Source organism: Pelmatolapia mariae, linkage group LG16_19 (genome assembly GCF_036321145.2).
Source record: "Pelmatolapia mariae isolate MD_Pm_ZW linkage group LG16_19, Pm_UMD_F_2, whole genome shotgun sequence".
Taxonomy (NCBI): Eukaryota; Metazoa; Chordata; class Actinopteri; order Cichliformes; family Cichlidae; genus Pelmatolapia; species Pelmatolapia mariae.
This window is the reverse complement of record NC_086241.1, coordinates 18,739,244-18,760,565: the sequence shown is the minus strand read 5'-3', so window position 1 is coordinate 18,760,565 and position 21,322 is coordinate 18,739,244. Positions and strand designations below refer to the sequence as shown.

The following is a 21,322-nucleotide window of genomic DNA, read 5'->3' as shown; positions in this document are numbered from 1 at the left end:
ATGTTAATTAATAACTTAGAATTGTCACCTGAAACCCTGCCTGCAGATTCTCAGTTGGTTTTGGGAAAAGCATTGTTTTGTTAGAACTGTGTCACAATGTTGACCTCACTGTGAAGACATGATTAATGTTTATGGATTATTCATACAAGGATGAGGACCATGAGTGTCTGAGCATGTATAGCAATGAACTTCATTTGCCTCTTATGAAAGAAAATCTGATAAACAAGGCAAAAAAAAAAAATGGTTTAGTGAGCTGATCTGGCAATTCCTCCTCTATGGGTACTGGTGTAGCAGTTCATTTATTTTGAAAGCTAAGTAACCAAGAACATTTGCTGAAGTACTGTATGTAATGATAAATCAGAAAATGTTGCCTAAGCTTTTTAGTTCTAGGCCACTTTTTTAGGTTATTTTAGGTGAAAGGTGTTTAAACTATTTTGTGGTTGTTGCCTTGGAGATGGACTTGACAGAACATGCCATGACTTCATTGTCTTGAGAAAAAATGAATACATGGCATGACTGAATAGCTTGTGGACCCACCTTTAAGAGCAATAACTTGAAGTACCCATTTTCTGTATGTGTTTGTCAGTCTCTAAAATTGCCTAGTCTTTTACAACATTTCTTCGGTTTATTGAGGTTTGCCAGCATTCAATTAGGTTAAGGTCTGCACTTTGACTGGGCCTTTGCAACACCTTGATTCTTTTCAGCTGCGCTTGGGATCATTGTCCTATTGCTTGACTCAGTTTTGACTTAGCTTTCTTACAGATGGCCTCACATTTGACTCTAGAGTATTTTAGTTTTCAGAGGAGTCACGCTCAGCTCAATTACTGCAAGCTGTTTGTTTTACAGCCACAGGATCCCGTGGCTGTAAAACAAACCCAACTCATCAGCCCTCCACCAATGTGCTTCACCGCTGGCATGAGGTGTTTGTCCTTATATGCTATGTTTGGTTTTTTCCACATGTGGTGCTGTACATTATGAGCAAACATCTCCACTTTAGTCTTATCTCCAAACGGACATCGCTCTAGAAGCCATACTTGTGATGTTTGTAATTCTTTTGTTGTGTTCTGCTTTGTGTGTGTGGACGAATGTCTGTGTATATAGTGCATATGGTCCCTCTTGTTTTACTGTGTAACCCTTTGTTTCATGTGCAGCACTTTTGTTCAACTTTGTTGTCTTTAAATGTGCTTTGTAAATAAATTTGGATTGGAGTTTTTTTCTAATTGTACTGTCATGAACCTGTTGAACCTGAATGCCAGGTGAAACTGTCAAAACTTCTACTGTCACAGAGGTGCTCACATTCACAGCTGATCACATAATCAATTTGTTTCATTTGCAGCACCTGGCTGCTATTTACCTGCTTAATTTCAATTGAAGCAGTAGGGGGGAACTTTTTTTTTCAAAGTATTGCACAGTATTTCTTTTTCACATGACCTTATATTTTCCCCCACTCTACCATAATATATACACTCACCAGCTACTTGATTAGATACACATGTTCAACTCCACATTAACAGAAATACGAACCAGCCAGTCACAGGACAGCAACTCAATGCATTTAGACATGTAATAACGGTGAAGACTGCCTGCTGAAGTTCAAACTGCGCCTCAGAATGAGGAATAAATGTGATTTAGGTTACTTTGAACAAGGCTGCTGTTGCCAGATGGGCTTCTCTGAGTATTAAAGAAACTGCTGATCTGGGTTTTTCTCTTGCGGTCACCTCTAGGATTTAAAGAGAATGGTCCAAAAAGAGAAAATATTCAGTGAGAGGCAGTTTTTTGGGTGAAAATGCCTTATTGATGGCAGAGGTCGGAGGAGAATGGCCCGACTGCTTTGAACCGATAGGAGAGCAACAGTAACTCAAATCACTGCTTGTTACAACCACGCTGACCTTGTCCATCCCTTTATGAACTCAGTGTACCCATCTTCTTATAGCTGATTCCAGAAGGATAATGCACCATGTCACAAAGCTCAAATCATTTCAACCTGATTTTTTGAACATGACAGTGAGGTCACTGTGCTCAAACGGCCTCCACAGTCAACAGATCTTAATCCAACAGAGCACCTTTGGGAGGCAAAGTGTTCATGACTGAAAAATAAAAATGATTGGCCAGCTGTGATGGATTGTCACTGTGTGATGAATAATAATAAAAAAAAAAGCAGACAAACCTATAAGTATTCATTTTCTTTACCAGACATTTTTTATTGATCGTAACTTAGTTAAGTACACTTTGAAGCTAATATTATGAATATAAATGCATGGAAGTTGCAATAATTCTTCTTCAATAATGTCACAATCATTATTATCAGTACTGCTACATCCAAATATCCCCATTTCAGATACAATAATACTTGAAGATCCTCTATTAAATCCAACAACCTGCTCTTAAATTAAAGCCACAGACTGGGATTGCAGCACTCTGGTTTTGTTGTGATTTCATATCACTGCTGAAATACACAAGAAACCACTTGACCCTAGTCATTTAAACTAGTTGATTTCTTGTTGCCATATATCATTCCAACTCTCTTACAAACAGTTTTTTCTCCTCAACCAGCCCTCACTTGACTCATACCCTCCCTCGTTCCCAAGAGGAAACTAATGATATTGTCCTTGTGGAAAAATACTGGCATCCAGGCCATGCTTTGTTCATTGTCCATATTGGACAGTGAAAACACAAACAATAGTCTGAGACAAATGCTTGAAATGAACGGATTAGATAGAACGGGTCATGCAATATGCATTACAAAGTGTCAACAGCTACATGTAATAACCATCAAGTAATACATTTGTCATTACAGCACGTATGCAGCTTCATAAAGTTTACTGAGATATTAATTGTTTCTTATAAATTGGATCAAGAATAGTCACAGAACAAAAGGCTATATTTTAGGACAGAATAAGCAGAACAACACAGCAGCTTCAGAAGACAATAAAGTGCTGTTTATAGTCCTGAATGGATGATGAGGAGAGGGTTTCCCAGTTAAATATAACAACTTCAATGTAATGTACTTCTTTAGAGCAAACATGTGGTGACATATACAGTACTTCCAAGGAGCCAGATGTTCAAGAAGCTGCAGCAACTGGTGAGCAGTATCTAAAAGTCATTTCCTTAAGAAACAGGAAAAAAATCCTGTTAATAAATAACTTCAATATGTATGGAGGAAGAGATGTACAGCCATCTGTAAAACATGGCTCTGTCATTGTTTTTTTCATTATTTCAACCAGTGGTGTTGGGGAACTTGTCAAAATTGATGGAACAATAAATAGGGAAATGTATTGTAAAATTTTAATCAACCACATGATACCATCGGGGAAAATTGTGATTGGCAGCGGTTTCATTTTTGAACATGACATCGATCCCAAACTCACTGTGAATGCATTAAAAACACACCTAGACAGAAAAACACACAATGCAGCACTATCAGTCATTGATTATGCTCTCCAGAGCCTGTACCTCAACTTTACTGAGGCTGTGTGGGATCGTCTCGACAGAGAACAGAACAAAAGGCAGCCAACATCCAAAGAAGAGCTTTGATTGTTCCTCATAAAACCAGGAGAATTATTCCTGAAGACTGCTCTAAGAAATGACAATAAAGCTTGCCTAAAAGAGAAAGAGAATGGCAGTCATAAGAAATTGTGGTTGTAAAACTGAATTTACATGTTTCGATAAATTGCTGCACCAATTTCTGATTTTCCTTGCAAAATATTATAAAATGAGGTGTGACTCTTGATTTTTTGCACAATATTGTATGCAACAATACTGATATAAATGGAACACCTGTGATTATATAACATTAGATGATATATCTTTTTGTGTCAGAGCTCACAAGACAAAACTAAAACAAAATGGATGGCGTGATAGATTGCCATCTGTGCAACAAAATAAAACAAAGAAACAAACAAAAAAATGCCATGAAGTCACTCCTTTGTTCAAGCACAGGTAATCCCCTGCATTAAACCTCCACCTGCTTCATGCTTTAGTTGAATTAAGGTATGTAAGTCTTTACAAGCCTGAGTTTCTAGCAAATGCCCCCTGGCTGGTGGCTAAAATTCACACTATATTGCCAACTGTATTCACTCACCCATCCAAATCACTATATTCAGGTCTTCCAATCACTTCCACGGCCACAGGTGTGTAAATTCAAGCACCTAGGCATACAGACTGCTTCTACATACATTTAGGTCGCTCTCAGGAGCACAGTCGATTCCAGCATGGCACCATGATAGGATGCCAACTGTGCAACAAGTACAGTCATGAAATTTCCTCACTGCAAAATATTCAACAGTTAACTGTTAGTGGTATTACACCAAAGTGGAAGTGCTAGAGATCTCCAAACTTCATGTGGCCTCCAGATTATTGTAACAGTGCGTAGAGAGCTTTATGGGTTTCCATCGCTCAGCAGCTAAATCCAGAGCCTTGCATCATCAAGCACAATGGACAGCTCTGGATGCAGTTGTCATGATCCGGCTGTGTGCAGGCAGGAATTGGACCCAAACGCAAACTCACTGGAAACAGGACTGAACTCAAAACGGCAGCTTTTATTGCTGAACAGAAAACTCTACAAAACCTAAACTGGGAAGAATCTAACAAGACACACACAGAGAAACACAGGGCTTACACTGGGAAATAACGAGGGGAATGAGACACAGAAGGGGAGCTGGGAGAAATCGGACATAACGAGACCCAAGGGAAGTGAAACTCAATGCATTCACATAGGACACAGACCTTCAAAGTAAAACAGGAAATGTAACACAGACGCGGACTTGACTAGGGGAGAGAGAGCAACTAAGAAACACAGAGACCAACAAAAAGGAGGCACAGAGGGCAGCTACTAAATACTCAGAAAACTAAACAGAATACAAGAAACCCAAACTAAGACACTAGACTATAGAATAAACTGGGGCAACAAAGAGAACTAAGAACATACATCATAATACAAAAACCCTGAGACACAAGAAACTCAAAACACTGGGTCAGGAGATCCAGGATCCTGACAGCAGTGGTGTAAAGCACGCTACCACTGGAGTCTGAAGCAGAGGAAACATGTCCTCTGAAGCGATGAATCACAGTTCTCTGCCTGGAAATCTGTTGCACGAGTCGAGATCTGGCAGTTGGCAGGAGAACGATACTTGTCTGACTGCATTGTGCTCGGCCCCTTAGTTCAAGAGAAAAGATCTCTTAGTGCTTCAGCATACAAGACATGCTCTTAACTTTGTGGGGACAATTTGGAGATGGCCCTCCTACGTGACTATGTACTAGTGCACAAAGCAGGTCACATAAAGACATGAATGAGCAAATTTGGGGTGGAAGAACTTGATTGGCCTGCATTCACCAGTCTCGCAAGTTTCATATACATTTGAAGGTAGACGAGCAAATAGTTTTGGTAACAAAGTGCAGCTTCTAGGGGGCATTCGACAAGTTCTAAATGTCTTTAAAGGATCAGCTTTAGATGTTTTTGATGCCTTTGCTATTGGCATCTAAATAATATATTCCCACCTGCTGCTCTGTGTCCCACTTCTAAGCAATTTCCATCTATGTTCATTGGAGCCCTTTAGAACCAGAAGCTGGACTACATTATGAGATAACATTAACAAAGTATTATACAAACCCTAGACTTGTACCTACCTAAACTGGAGCACAGACTTCTTTCACTAGTTTTGGTGCTTTGAAAGGCCCTCTAAAGCGGCTGCTATCTCCTATCCACATGTAAGTAAAGAAGGTTGTGCAGGCCATACCCCCCGTAACCCCTGCAAAACAATAAAAGTAAAAATGTGTTATATACACACCACTGTACAGTTATCAGGAACAAGTAATTAAACTGTAGACACCAAAACTGTGTTTTAAACGTGTTTATCAGTTCATGTTAAACTTTTAACATGTGGTCAGCGAGGATTGACTTCACTTTCAATGCAGTTTTTTAACCTCTGTTAGTGACATTTTTCTGCACTGGATGTCGCTGCTTAGTTTAGATAACATGGTGTCTAAATCTGCTGAGGTTCACATTTGCTGATGGTGAGGTAGGCCTGTGACAGCATTAGTCTTTATATGTAGTACTATTCTTTTATTTATTTATTTATTTTTTTTACGATTTTCTTGGAATGAACAAGTTCTGGTGGCACTTTTGTCTTCGTCTGATCCTCGCTCTAAGTCAGTAGCTGAATCCAGGGGCATGTGGATGTTGCATCTTGTTCAGTTTAGATGCAACAGCTCTGCAAGCTGAGTTTATAGGGCTCATGTTTCACAATGCCTTTATCTCTGCTCTGACATCAGGGAGGCAAAGACGACAGAATTATTCATGAAACAGCTGAGTTTGACAGAGATAAGTGGCAGAGAATTGTGGGTGGTCGATAACCCTTTTCTTTATTACATTCAAATCTATTCAAAACTATTACTGCGTCACTGGGAGCTGGTACGTAAAAATTATGATCCTACCTGTCAAAATATAAATGAGTACTGCTAAAATAAATTAATCATAAGTTAATACAGTTTCTTTTAGTTAATATAGTATTAGTATAAGTTATGTGCAGAGGTTGCACTGTCAGTGAGATGTGCCACTTCTGTTGGGAAAGGCAAATCTGATGGAAGCGGTTTTTTATTCCAGTAACCTCCAAGTATGTTCCAGGAAAGGCAACCCAGCGGCATTCTTTTTTTTTTTTTTTTTAATATCTGACTTCACAAGATGGTACAATAAGCTAACTTAACCTGAAGACATTCAGTCAGCCATTTAGTGACTCCTGTGCTTTAATAGTAAAACCCAACTGACCAATTTCAATGTCAATCAGTTCACATGATGTTGTCCAGTGCAGAAACTTTCAGGGCTCTCAGCTTTGTAGGACAATTAATGGTCGTTGTCTGCTGACATTTAAGATCAAATTTTATTTATGTGTTATTTAAACATTTTCTAAAGTATACAAGTATATAACGGAAGCTTTAAATATTTGTTATTAATACTATTTTGAGTGTGAAATGAACATGTTACAGTGAGCTGAGCTAATGAGATAGCTGCAAGTTGTATCCGAAGTTGTAAGTTGTATCGTGCGCCCTTTTAGGTCACGTTGCTATCCAGACACTTTGAAACATCAAAAACGTCTCTGTTGTTCTTTCTTATTGAGGTGATAACGGAAGCAGCCATGTATGCAATGTGCTGTGACCTTTCAAATATACGGCAAACACATAGTCAATGCATTCCTGACGTTCCAAATGCACCGCACCGACTAAACTATGGCGGCATGCCTGGGATTCTGCATTAATCCATGGAATAGGGCTTCAATGGCAAAAGGAAATATTTACCTCTTTTAGAAATAACAGCTGGGAGACTAGTGTCTAGGGCCCAGCACAATAACTGTGAATCACTGAAGCCAGCGAGGTCTTTTCCTATCTTTCCGGGTCAAATTGACCCCTGACAACAACATTCTTGATGAGTTACACCTCAACAACACAGCTGCTGATAAAGGGTTTGCTCAGAGAGAAGCAGCACGTTATTGATATGATGTGCAAAAAAAAGTAGAGCAGCTTAGTTCATACACAACCAGCTAAATCCTTATCAATGCCGGTCAATACTGTATGTCATTATAGAGAGATGAACAATCCTTATCACTCTTCTTACATTAGTATTATCATGGGACAGTAAACTCACTGCAATAACTTCAGGGAAATAGGTGAGAGTGTATGGAAATATTTAAGAGTGTGTAATATTTCAGGCCTTCTTTTTATCTTGGGAAACCCCTCCAGGGTTAGAACTTTACTCTCCTGCCATGTGTTGCATTTCTTTAGTACAGGCACGTGCTGTAAATGGTCAGCACTGTTACCAAAGTCTGCTTGCAATAGAAGTAAAAGCGACATCATATTAGCAATTATTGCTAGGCCAAGCAATGTATTTTTCCTTCTGTTATCATGCTGAGTCATTTGATTGTTAAAAATTAAACATCTTAACTTTTATTTTTGTTAATAACATATCCCAAGCTTTGGCCTGCAGCAGGATGTGTGCATGAAACATTTTCTTTCAAAGCAGATTAAAACTTATAATTTACATTTTATGGCTAGTCCTGTCTAATTTGTGGAGCATTAATTTAAGTGATAATATCATCATAATTACTGGACCCCATGACCCAAGAGACATTTATCATACTGTATCTCTAGTTAGACTAGCAAACTGGGTATCCATCACATTAAACAGCTTTAATGTCTTCATCAATAAAGTGTAGGCTGTTATTTAATTATTTTGTTTTTCATGCTTTATTGTTTCACAGCCGTAAGTGTCAGGCAGCTGCCCCCTACAAGAGGGACCGTTCAGCCACTGCAAACAGATGAAGTCCAAACTTCTTTATTAATTACAGCATCAGCTTTCCTGTCGAGTTGTGGTTTCATTACAGACTGAACTGTGTGCACCACATGACCAGTATGTGGAACGTTTTCATTGGTAATCCATTACTGTCTTTTGCTTTTACACATACAGCTGCCTAACAAACAGTTTTCCATCTGAGCTGCTCGGTTCACATGCACTCGGCTTAGTGCACGTTTAGAAGTCACGCACAGAAAAAAGAAGGGATCCTAGATGCTTCAAAGATAGCTTCAAATGAGCAAATAATGGGTCACACACATGCAGGAATGCTTTCTTTTGAGTCAGAATTTAATCAAATCATGTTTTTAGCATCAAAATGAGGACTCAGAAACGCAGGGAGATCTCTGTTTTGAACATATTCATGTTATCCTTTACTTTTTCTGCCCTAACGTGCACTTGCATCCTCATGTAAACACAGTGTGACTGCTATCTTTTGCAGTATCTCATTACAATTGCACCAACTCACTGAGATAGGAAGAAGGAATGCTAACGTAAGAATGCTCATGTGTGGAAAAGTACTGCAGCTCCAAGGTCAGGTGAATCACAGTGGAAAGACATGACGGCTCGGTGTCAAGCAAGTTAAAACACGAGCTACGTCAACATGATTAAAAGGCACAATTGCAATTTGCATCAAGGTGCCCTCTTTCTTAGAAAGGTATTATCTATTGAACTGCTACATACCTGATCAACTGAAAAGACATCAAAGTCTTGACTGTACTTGTCGATGGTTATATAACCATGAACACTGACTCATGTGAGCCCAGAATTTGCAAACCAACACTTCATGGTAAAGTGCTGCCAGGACCCCATGAACATAGACACAAACTCTTTTGAGGAAACTGAGTGTGCTTTTTTTGAATGTCATGCTGCAAGTATTGTGACAAAGAAGAATGATCAGAATGTAGTTTTAGTGTGTGTGTAGTTTGTGTGTTTTTTTTCTTTTTGTGTTTCTAAATCTGCATTTCAGAGTTTATATAACTTTCTGGCCTAGCTACACACTATGGTTCGCTGCGTCCGGTGGCACTGCCCTCTGTTTTGCATATGTCACCCTCGCCCTTGGGGTTTCTTTTGCCGTCCGGTCCTTCCATGACCACTGACTTTTAATCCAGCCAGGCTTGCGATGATGTCAGATGGCCGTTGGTCGTATCAGTCATAGTCCTGCTGTGCGCTTCTTGTTTAAACCCAGGATGAGCTGTACTAATGTTCATAATCTTGTCACACTTAAAATTGACTCAAAGTTTGCCTGTGTTGCCCTTTTTTCGGATCACGTTGTTGTACATTCCACTCATCCTTTTACTAATAATTCGGGGAATCTCAGTTTGTCTGTTTGGCTCTGTACTTAATTTATCTCAGTGTTTTTCAGTCTGCCTCACTTTAGAAGCCAAAAACATGTATTCAGCACAGCCCTGGATTTCTAGAAAGCACTCAGCACTCCATGCCAGAGGACCCATGTCAGTGCAATATTGAGTTTGATATAATCAGAGGTCATTTTAGGGGTTTTCTTAGCTTTCATGTCAGAGTATTGAAGCAGTTTTTCTTTAGTGCTGCTTCATTGTGACCTTATAAATAAGTGCCGCACTCCTCTTTGATTCATAAACCCGTTTAGTTAACATGGTTTATAAATAAACCTTGTTAACTAAGATACCTGCATTTGCTGCCTGTGACGGTAAGTGTCTCTGCAATTTTAGAAATGCATGAACATAAAACACATGAGAATGATGGTATCATAAGTAAGATTATATAGATTATAAGTTACAATTAAGGATTTAAGGGTAACAATTAATGTCACACTCACTAGTGTTGCATTAAACCTTGCAAGTCAAAAGCTAATCTGTCAACTAGTCTATAGTTGCTTTGTACTCTAAAGCATCATTACAACAGGTAATTGTAGTAATATACCACAGACTCTGAGTGACTTATATAATGCCCATCTGCTGTATGATTGCATTAAGTGCAACAATCAAACTGTTCATATAACTGTATGTTATTTTTTTCCACTCATTTCATACATAAGGTGGGTGAGATAACAACTCTCTCGAGGCTGATGTAGTACTCTTGCCTTTTATTGTGAAAGCATGACATGTGGTCTCCTGCTGTCCGTCCATTTCACCACATATTGTGTTGTAAGGAGCTTTCATCAGACTAAGCCAACTGGAAAAATTCACCTGAAAAGTGTCTGAAAACTGCCAAGAGTTAAGAGAAACAGAGAAAAAATCCAGGGTCAGCATGGAGACCCTGAAACACTTGGACTTTTTCTTTTTTTTACTATGCAAAATCTCCTTTTATCCGATTTGCACATGAAAATTTCCATCAGACACCAGCCTGTAACTTTTCCACGAGGAGAGCATTAGTAGGAGGACCTACATTTGCAAAGCAGATAAGGCTCAGTTTCTATTTTACTTTTTAAGAGTCTTTCCCCCCCTTTTCTTTCTTTTTGGCACACTGATTGAGGAATTTTGCAAGACATATTCCACAGAATGTCTATCAGGTTACAGACTTACTGTTTTCATCTTTTCTGCTTCTGTTGTCTCTCTCCTTTAGGCTAGAGACAACTCTTTTCAGTGTGTCTCGTTGCACTAATGCTCTTTGTGCAAAACCTTCCATATACCTTAAGTTTTGTGTTTACAGGGAAGAAACCCAGCAGCTATCCAACTGCTGGTCCTGCAATGCAAAGCATGAATGATCTGGAAATGATCAGATATAGTGGGAGTCATCCCTTACAGCAATGTGGCTCTGTTGGGCAAAAACACCAGGCTTTCAAACAATTATAAAGTATGTTATCAAGCATCCTTTTTACACACAGACACAAAGCTGGAGTGTCCTTGAGACAGACAATGGACCTCTTATAAAAAAAATTTCTTACCGGAAAATTTACTTTAAACAAGGACTTCATTTTAATTCCTTGGTTTTTTGCTGAATATGGAGTCAAGCAGTGTTTGCAATCTGAGAACAGATTTACAGGGGTAATTCATTAAAATATATATATATATATATATATATATATATATATATATATATATATATATATACACACACATGTGTATGGCTCTTAAATGTGTTGCATTATGTGTTGCTGCCATCTAGGGTAAGCCTGTTTAAAACTGCTTTAGACTGGCTATCATTCAATTTTATACTGCGCTCCCTCTATGAGGGCAAATGAGGAATTACATTTCAAACAAGTCAGGCCAAACCACTAACAATAAAATGATGTTATTTCTTTTTGTTATATGGGAATTAATGGACGTATAAATGTATTTTTCACCTTTTAACCACTATCAGCACTCTTATGTCTCAAGTATCCAAAGCAAATATCAACATTTTAATATGCCTTATTCAAGGTCATGGCTCACTATCGCACACACACACACACACACACACACACACACACACACACACACACACACACACACACACACACACACACACACACACACACGAAAGATAAAGACAGCAAATAAAATATAAGCAGCTTTCTGTGAGCTAATTACTTCGTAGGTTACTCTGACCAGCGACGCTCCTTGTGCTCTCTCCCTGTTTTTCTCTGCTTTCATTCCAAAGTGATTTTCTGATCAGTTCCATGATGTGGCCTTCTCAAACATGGCAAAAGGTTGGTACAGTAGAAGCTTAAATGTTTATAGTCTTTGTCACTCAGTAATGTTAAATTGTTAAATCTATCTCTGTATATTTAAGAGCAAATTTGTCTTCAGGTGACATTAAATGAAATAAATAAAGGAAAAATAATGCACTGTTACTTGTTTTGTGTTTTTGAGCTCTGAAAACTCATTTTCTCACCTGATAACAAATGTGTTACTTTGTGTATTCAAAAGGGCACATGAAGGGTGCATGTTTTAGTTGGTTACCAAGAGAAATGTCAGTTTTCTATGCTTTTTCTTTTATAAGCAATTAAAGAAAGAATTTCAGTGTAACAATAAAAAACCTAACATCATGTTAGTTTGATGAGACTTGCAGTGTTTTACATTTTATGCTGATAAAAAACAGTAAAGTACTGTTGACGCAAATCAAATGAATTGAAAGTTCAACTTTGAATGAAAATTGAATTAAAGAATACCCAAGAACATCTTCTTTGCTGTTTTTTCTTTTTTTTTTCCTTTATGTTTTCCTTTATTTTTTGTGTTTGTGTCAAGCAGATTTTGGATTTACAGAATTTAAAGCAAACAAATGAGGCTATAAAATAAATTTTCCATGTTTTTTCAATTTTTGATAAAAGTCTTGTGGTTCTTTCAACTAGTTGAGTGACACTAATTGGTCAAACTTGACCCTTCATCTTGAGACGTCCCTTACCAACGCACTGAATCACTTCCTGGATAACTGGAGGCGCAATGTGACTGCTGCAAGCAACTCTCTGGACAAGACTCTGGCTGAGGAGAACTTCAGGGACGTGATCTGGTATCTCGCCGTGATGATCGGCATGTTTGCCTTCATTATTGTGGCCATGCTGGTGAGCACAGTCAAATCTAAAAGGAGGGAGCACTCTAATGACCCCTACCACCAATACATCAAGGAGGACTGGACTGCTCAAAAACAGCAGGGCGATGTCATAGCTAATTTTGAGGCTAGATAATGAGGGCAGAATGAGGTCACAGCAAATCTCTGCTCTGAAGAGCAGCAGAAAAAAAAAGAGCCAATAATAATCAGTTACCATTACTAATGAGCACAACAGCAGATTTTGCAAAGTTATTTCCTGATATGCTACTGCTAACCTGTTAGATGAACTTCTGAAGGACACCTTATATGTAGATGTATAACAATGCAATACTGGATATGTATTAGGGAAAAAAATGTAGATTTTGAGATGTTGCGCTTTGAAGCATATAAAGATTTTGCACTTTGAGCTGTTGTTTCTTTACTCTCACATATATGCATGCACACAAACATACCTAGAGACAAGACAGAGACGGAGAGCGAAAGAAAGAAAGGAAAAGAAAAGGGGGAGGTACACCGAATAAAGGTTTATAATTTTTAATCATTGTGATGGTTGTGATGTAAATTTCCAGAGGTATTTGTTGGACAGCACTCACATAAAAGCAATTTTTCTGCCAATGGCCATCTGCTGCATGTGTCCAGATGGCATCTATTATCTCATTTTCTTTACTAATCAACTCAACTTACAGTCAGTGTTCCCTTGTTGTAAGTATGGGCTGTGAGTTTTGGGCAGAACTTTACTTGATAAATAGCACTCTAAAAAATGTAATTGAAGTATCAGAGGTCTAAGGTTTCCAAAGCAACAAAAGTGCATAGCGAACATAAAGACATTCTGACATTTATGCACATTTTTCAAAGATTCTGCTTTGTGTAATCACACCTGCACATGCATTCCTGCTGTGCTGTGGCCAAAAGTGCTAAGAAAAGGTCTGACAGGAGCTCGTACATATTTTGGCCTGAGGAGGGCAGCAGTACCTCTATCCCGAGATCTTACAAGCACCTGCAGTACTTCAGGCAGGAGCATGAATGCAAGACACTAAAGTAGAAGTGTTTCTAATACTTTTTTGTGGTTTCAGTGGTTATTAAGAATGGAGTTTAGTGGAAAATTGTGTTAAAATCTTTTGAGGTACATTTAGTTATGAGAAGCCAGTGAGACATAACAATTCAATCACATTCCAGCCAAAGCAAAAGCTTGTTATATTATCAACACACTGGACAGCAGCACAGTGACTGTTCTTTTATTTGCTTGTCCTTTGTGCATCTGTTGCCAGATTCCATTAAAATACACCAACATTTTCCACTGTAGCACCAAGCTCCTTGTGGACTTTTGGTCCTCATCAATATCTCAGAATAACTAAACCCTCAAATCTCTAGTGCTCAGCGTGCTTGTCCCACATTACTAACTCTTCCAAAGAGACATCACAGTGAGCAAGTACTGTAACTCATTATTAAACCCCGACTGTCATGCTTCGCTATCCTCTGTTCTCAGTTTGCTGTTCTATTTTTAGCATTCAAACAACTGGTCTCCTAAAAATGGGCCTATCCTGCATGAGTAGTGGAAGGGGAGTGCTGCTATGTATGGTATCCACCCCCAGTGTCTTGCAGCCCTTGCAGTACTCCTCTTTCGCCTTTGTGTCTGCAGGCGTGAAGAAGTAATGACGAAAGGAGTTTCTTGGCCCGGAGGATACGTTAAATTTTTGGATTTCTTTGGACACCGGGGGATGCCTGCAAACTGCCACTGACGGACCAGCAATATTTCTATTTCTTACATTTCCTCATCCTTTCATAGGCCTTATAGGTGACCTTTCTGACCGTGCACTTTCTTTATACTGTGAAACTAAATCATACTCTGGGGGTGTGTGGTAACTCTGGACCATGCTCTCCTTGTGGTTGTTCTTGCTCCCCTGCCTAAACTTTGTGCCTCAGGCCCTGTCTGAGAAAGGCCTGGAGTTGCCACAGTATGACGGGAAAGACCGTGTTCTTGATATCAATGACAAGAACTACAAGAAAACTTTAAAGCAGCACAGCATGCTCTGCCTGTTCTACCATGAGCCCATAGCAGACAGCAAGGAACTGCAAAAACAACACCAGATGACTGAGTTGGTGCTGGAGGTAAAGTATAAGGAAAAAGAAATCAATGCATGCAGTGCAGAAAAAGATTTGAAAGGTCAGGGTGAAAAGTGCAGATAACTTTAAAGAAAGTTGAGTTAGCACTCAAGGAGATGCAGCAAAGAAAGGAAAACTCATATGATTTGGTTGGGTGACAGTGGTGTGAGACAGAGGGCGCTCATAATCCCATCAAACAGACTCATAAATGACTCTATGTTAGTGCTACAATAAGCAGAGAGGGACCTGGTGAGCTATAAAACTCCAGAGCTCTCCATTTTAATCTTCGTATATATGAGCTTCCTCAAGGTCGTTGTGTGCACAGAAGTCCAATGAGATGCAGTGCTGTCACTTCAGGTTATTTCAGCCAATTCAGTGTGTGCCTCCTTTCCACAGAAATGCATGAAATTTATTCTCCTTGTGATTATTCTTTGCTGGCAGAAATAGTCCAAGAGCTCATTTATATAATGTTTTTAAGCCACACATCTGAAGGGCGAAGCGACCTTCTCTTCTTTGGTGTATTAAAGGTATTTATTAGATTGAGTAAGCAGCTGGAGACATGTCTATATAAGAGATTTTAGTCCGTCTGTCTTTGTGAATCCTGTATGAAACTGTTCATTCTACCTGTCTCGTGTTACACATGGTGGAGGACATGTTGCTCTTTGAAATGTTAAAGGCAACCTGAGCCCATACGTGCAGTCAGAACAGGTAGGCCATGTAGCTACTCAATAAGGCAAACATGACACCATGCACAGTGTATTTGTAATAACTTATCACAGCCTACTGGTTTTAGGTAAGAAGCTCAAGTATGCCACATATCAGCTTATTTACCCCCAATATCTACAATTTGTTGTATTCTGAAGTCTGTCCCCAACGTGGGCAAATACATTTACATAAGTCTATTTTTACTTGAGTACATTCAAGTAATGACACTTTGTAATTTCATATATAACAGGGGAAAATTTAAATATAAATTCCCAGAGACAGGATTGAGTAGTGGCACATTTTGCTTGTGCATGTAAAAGTAAAGAAAGTTGTTGAAATGAACTTAAGTCAGGACAGAAGAAAGAGCTCTTTGAAAGACTGGCAACCACAGCTCTCACCCCGTGACAGCTGGGACAGACTCCAGCCTCCTCACAACCCTGAAGTGGAAAAGTAGAAGAAAATGGATGGATGGATGGACATGTGAAATGAAAGTGCTCATATAAGAAGATTTTTCTGCCAAAAGCAGACGTCCATTTAAAGACGCAATAAAGTAATCCTGTATTAGTAACTACATTGCGCTCTATTCACTTTTTTTTTTACTGTAAATGTTGATGCACTGCTTCATTTGGAACAGGATTGTAAAATAAATAAAATGGAGATCCACTCAAGAGTTCTTTTGAAACTCCATGTTATAATTTTACCAATTTGATTATTAGTTAATCAAAGTATTAGTGAAGCTCATCCACCTTATTTCACACCACAATTGCCAGGCCAGTTATATGTATAAACTTACCTGGCTATATTTAGAACAAGGCAGTCTGAATGATTATGTAACCGTATCTCTGTGTGGGCAGCTAGGACACCTCTGTCATATTGCCAACTTTGGTCATGCTGTCAAGCTCCCATTCACAAACAGTCCCATTTAACATTTTAACCGAACCTGCATTACTGTTTCCAGTACTCAGAAGCCAAAATGAAAGTTTCTTTTTGTCTTGCCTATTTACGTGCTATGTGTTCAGTCCTGTTCTTACAATTTAGTCCTCTGTGATGTTTTTGTGTGGTTGCAGCTTGTAGCTCAGGTTATGGAGGAGAAGGACATCGGGTTTGGAATGGTTGACTCCCACAAAGATGCAAAGATAGCAAAGAAACTGGGTGAGTATTGGTAGTGGTACAGTCTTTTATTTAACCTCAGTCTGATTGGTAGATTTTGATGAAGAGAACTGCCTTTGATAGCAGTCATTTTTGCTAAGAGTCAGACAACTTTAGGTGTTTGAATGAATCTCATATCTTATCATTTCTTCTGATCGCAGGCTTAGAGGAAGAGGGAAGCATGTATGTTTTTAAGGCTGATAGAGTGATCGAGTTTGATGGTTTGCTCTCTGCTAACACTCTGGCCGAGTTCTTGTTGGATGTAAGTAAACTTGCTTAAGGGTTGATTCCCAGCTGCTTGCGCTAATCACCACCAGTCACACCCTGCAATCCTCTCCTCTTACTTTATGTTTATATTCTAGCTGTTGGAGGAACCAGTGGAAATCATAGGAAATGCTCTGGAGCTGCGAGCTTTTGACAGGATGGAGGAAGACATACGTCTCATTGGTTACTTCAAGAGCGAAGAGTCTGAACGTGAGTGTGTGTATTTGTAAAACTCACGTTTTTTTTCAGTCTGAACACACCACACCGCCTTGTTAGATGGATCTGTGAAGGACTTTCTGTGGCCCGTGCCCTTCATTATAACATGGATTTTTAACCCACTCGTCTCCATGGATTTACAGATCCATTTTTACCGCTACTGCACACGCAGCTGCCACTGCCTGGCCGCACTTTCACACACTGTGGAACAACTGAGCGTAGTATAGTAAACTTGCAGATACATCCCATCTGACCAGCTGTGGGAGCGATAAGCTGAGGTCAAAGTTCAGCTATTTCCGCTCCCCATTGTGGAAATGTCAAGTACCCATCGGCCAAAGAAAGGACAAACAGATGTACGTCCAAAAAATAAGAAAAAAAAAAAAACTGTTTAAAAAACTAACTTGTTCTTTCTTCCTCTTTCTCTTTTACCTTAGACTATGAAGCTTTTAAAGAAGCCGCTGAGCAGTTTCAGCCCTACATTAAGTTTTTTGCTACATTTGAGAAATCTGTAAGTTACAAACAAACACATAAGGCAATGAAACACTTGCATGTGTAGTCCTGACAGGTCAGTTTTTGTTGCTGTAGGTGGCCAGAGAGCTGAGTCTGAAGTTAAATGAGGTAGACTTCTATGAGCCCTTCATGGAGGAGCCCGTGTCCATCCCAGGCAAACCTCACTCTGAGGAGGAGCTGGTGGAATTTATAACTGAACACAGGCGGTAAAAAAAGATTAATGTCGTACTTTATGACTTTATGACTTTAGTAAAGTATAAAGATATGTTTTCAATTTAACATCTAATGTTTTTTTTTCTGTGCCGTCAGACCAACACTGCGAAAGCTGCGTGCAGAAGATATGTTTGAGACCTGGGTGAGCAAATTAATCATTTTAATTTTAGTTTTCCCAAACGCTTTATATAAATTCATATTTTGGTCTATTTCTCTCAGGAGGATGATATTGAGGGCATTCACATTGTGGCCTTTGCGGAAGAGGAGGATCCTGGTGAGAGCATATTACATAACGATGGACCGCTGTTTTACTTGAGTGTAAACATGAGATGCTGAGCATATTTGCTGCAGATATGGAAGGCTAAACTATTCAGTCCTCAGGGATTGCTTATGTAAAATGAAAATTACAAAAGGTATGGACTTTAAAATGGATAAATACATATAACTAAATGTAAATAGTGCCCCCAAAACACTGATCATACGTCAGCCTAAAGAGGTAGATTTTTTTCAGAAAGTTTTAGGATGTTTTTTTTTTTTTTTTAAATTTTCTTTTTTCTTTATTTTTTAGATGGTTATGAATTTTTGGAAATCCTAAAGGAGGTGGCCAGAGACAACACTCACCTACCTGAGCTGAGCATCGTCTGGATTGATCCCGATGACTTTCCACTGGTGAGAAGAAAGAGAAGCAGACAAATAATGAAAAAAAAAAAGAAACAAACACACACACAAAAGGAAAACCTGAAAATGTAGATTATTTTCAGACCTCATGCTCTCTCTCTTTTTCTGTCCTGCTGACTCTGTTCAGTTGATCCCCTACTGGGAGAAGACCTTCAAGGTGGATCTGTTCAGACCACAGATCGGAGTTGTCAATGTTACTGATGTAAGTCCCTGGCTGTCACCACTAACACCGACGACACATGCTGTGCTCAGTTTTTACTGGCACTGTCTGATCTCTCTCTCTCTCTCTCTCTCTCTCTGTGTGTGTGTGTGTGTGTGTGTGTGTGTGTGTGTGTGTGTGTGAGAGCAGGCAGACAGTGTGTGGATGGAAATGGATGATGAGGAGGATCTACCCACAGCTGAGGAGCTGGAGGACTGGATTGAAGATGTGCTCTCTGGCAAAGTTAACACTGAGGATGATGATGATGATGATGACGACGATGACGACGACGATGAGGATAATGATGAAGATGACGATGATGAAGATGATAATGAAGATGATAACGAGGAGGAAGATGATGATAATGATGATGATGAGTAATTTACAGTGTTATCTGAGCATCCACTGTTTCTTCTTCAGAGTGTCTAATGTGGATATCAGCGCATCAGCTTTATGCTACAATAAGTTAATTTTTAAAAAAAGGTAATTTTTGCACTTAATGTGTGCCTGCTATTAATATTAAAAAGAAATAATATCAATAAAGGTCATTTTTGACTGAGAAGATAACTTTCCCAGTGTCTGGGTTCTATGTGAGGATCTTAGAAAAGATTTTAGAAGAGACAAAGAAACAAAGGGGTGAAGGCTAAAAAACAAACACAGGTAAAATAAGTACCGAAAAATCCATCCAACCCACAGATGCAATGAAATCAAACCATAGATGTCCATAAATGTGCAGCAATGAGTAAGGAATTATTGTATTGCAAACATATTATGTTAATTGTGCCAAAAATACACTTTACATGAAAGCAAATTACATGAAATTTGCTTATTCACATATAATAAGTGCTACTATTGTATGTAAATATGTATGGTTAACAAGTCTGTTAGACCAACTGTCATAAAAGAAGAAATATTTTGGAAATCTCAAAAAAAAAATATTAGGCAGATAACTGATCATAACTAATAATAAAGTTTTTATAGCCAAATTTGAGCTGGTAAACGTCTCCTAGAAGAATTTAATCGAATACGCCATTCAACCCAGTAAAACACATTTTAGGAAAGTAAAGTAACTGTAAGTAACTGGAAAGTAAGTAACTGTAATTTGACATCTGAATCAAAAATAATAAGGTGCTTTATGGTTTTCTGCTTTTATGTAAAGCAGTACAAGAACAATTGTATTTTAGCATTTCAAGTATGAAGCTTGCAGACTCTGGTGGATTAACCATTACAGAAACCTTAAAATATGATTTGGTAATTACCAACACTGTTAATTTAGGACAGCTGTGGTATTAACCTTAACTGGGTGGTGGTCTAATAAATTTAAGCATTTTTTACACAAAGAATATTACAAAAAAAAATACACACATATACACATCTTGCTGCATAATTAATATAATATGAAATCAAAGTAACTGTAAGCCTTAGATGCCACATAAAGGAGCCACAAATGTCCCTTCTAGTAGCAGCCATAACTAAGTAACTGTAAATGTAGTTAAATCTTTTAAAACTTCTCCACTGCACTTATTAATCATCACAACATGGAAGTAGAACAGCAATCAAATTCCCTGAAAACATCAGTACAAATATTTATTTCTTCATTTTTATTTTATTTTATTTTTGTACAAATGTGACTTTGACACCGCTGCATTAATGTTCAATGTTATGCTGTATAAAAGGAGACGGGGGCAACTCACGACCTGTCAGCTGCATCACATTTGGACATCTGGGAAAGCGATCTTTGTGTTTTCTTCTTTTCTGTTTTACTCAGTTTCTTTCTCACACACATATGCTGAAACACACAAACTTGAAAAACCGCACATGTATGCTGAGCACATCCTAAATATGTCAAACCGAGGCACGTGTGTAGTCGTACAAGAGAAGGTATTTACAACCACCAACACTCCTAACGAGTCCAAAACAAAACTACACCCTCTGTAAGCACAGTAACACTCTTGTAAATATAAATTTACAACACATCAAGCCTTATAAGTAGAAAAAGTTTAAAAAATACACATCAAATATCCTCACTCATTAACAGCTGATGCCTAGAACAGTGTTCCAGTAGTTGTAGGCAGGTGGCAGTAGTGAGACACCCTGATGTCCAATACTGGCAGCACAAATACTGATACTGAGTTTAGTTGTTCACAATAAGTTATTACTATTGTTTTTTTGTTTTTTAATTCTTGAATGCTTGCAGCATGAAATAATGCAATATGAATTTTGGAGTGAGCGATTCATTTTGTACATAAAGTACTTAATCTTTTCAAATTGCTTCAGAAATCTGATTTTAGGTAATCCGTTCGGTTGTGTGTTGCGTTAATCTCGTGGCTGATTATAGGACACTGGCCAACAAGATTTACATTACATGGAGCCATAATAATAAACCAAATCGAGATGAAAATCAGGGCCATATGTTCTGAAATAATACAGCAGTGGGTAAAATTTTAACTTGAAATGTGATTTCCATAACCTGTCCAAATAATATTCTGCTGGTTTAC

General features: G+C 38.5%; 2 protein-coding genes across 2 annotated transcripts; both read left to right on the top strand.

Moving 5' to 3' along the window:
- Positions 1-11,693: 11,693 nt before the first annotated feature.
- On the top strand, positions 11,694-13,080 carry LOC134646102 (potassium voltage-gated channel subfamily E member 2-like). The gene is made up of 2 exons (XM_063499805.1): positions 11,694-11,948; positions 12,591-13,080. Exons 1-2 carry the CDS (start codon positions 11,919-11,921, stop codon positions 12,921-12,923), a joined length of 363 nt encoding a protein of 120 aa, XP_063355875.1. The 5' UTR covers positions 11,694-11,918; the 3' UTR covers positions 12,924-13,080.
- A 1,366-nt stretch (positions 13,081-14,446) lies between these two features.
- On the top strand, positions 14,447-19,289 carry casq2 (calsequestrin 2). Its single transcript, XM_063498660.1, has 11 exons — positions 14,447-14,896; positions 16,663-16,747; positions 16,906-17,006; positions 17,107-17,218; positions 17,659-17,732; positions 17,810-17,940; positions 18,044-18,089; positions 18,167-18,221; positions 18,516-18,616; positions 18,753-18,827; positions 18,975-19,289. The coding sequence occupies exons 1-11, from the start codon at positions 14,660-14,662 to the stop codon at positions 19,203-19,205; spliced, it is 1,248 nt and encodes a 415-aa protein (XP_063354730.1). The 5' UTR covers positions 14,447-14,659; the 3' UTR covers positions 19,206-19,289.
- The last annotated feature ends 2,033 nt before the right edge of the window (positions 19,290-21,322 follow it).

What these genes read in the sequence shown, in the direction of transcription:
- LOC134646102 (XM_063499805.1), top strand. Translation starts at nt 11,919, where the DNA reads ATGATGTGGCCTTCTCAAACATGGCAAAAG. An exon ending in CTTCTCAAACATGGCAAAAG is followed by an intron (nt 11,949 to 12,590) that starts GTTGGTACAGTA and finishes TCTTTCAACTAG; the next exon opens with TTGAGTGACACTAATTGGTC.
- casq2 (XM_063498660.1), top strand. Translation starts at nt 14,660, where the DNA reads ATGCTCTCCTTGTGGTTGTTCTTGCTCCCCTGCCTAAACTTTGTGCCT. An exon ending in TGGCCGAGTTCTTGTTGGAT is followed by an intron (nt 17,007 to 17,106) that starts GTAAGTAAACTT and finishes TTTATATTCTAG; the next exon opens with CTGTTGGAGGAACCAGTGGA. An exon ending in TTTATAACTGAACACAGGCG is followed by an intron (nt 17,941 to 18,043) that starts GTAAAAAAAGAT and finishes CTGTGCCGTCAG; the next exon opens with ACCAACACTGCGAAAGCTGC.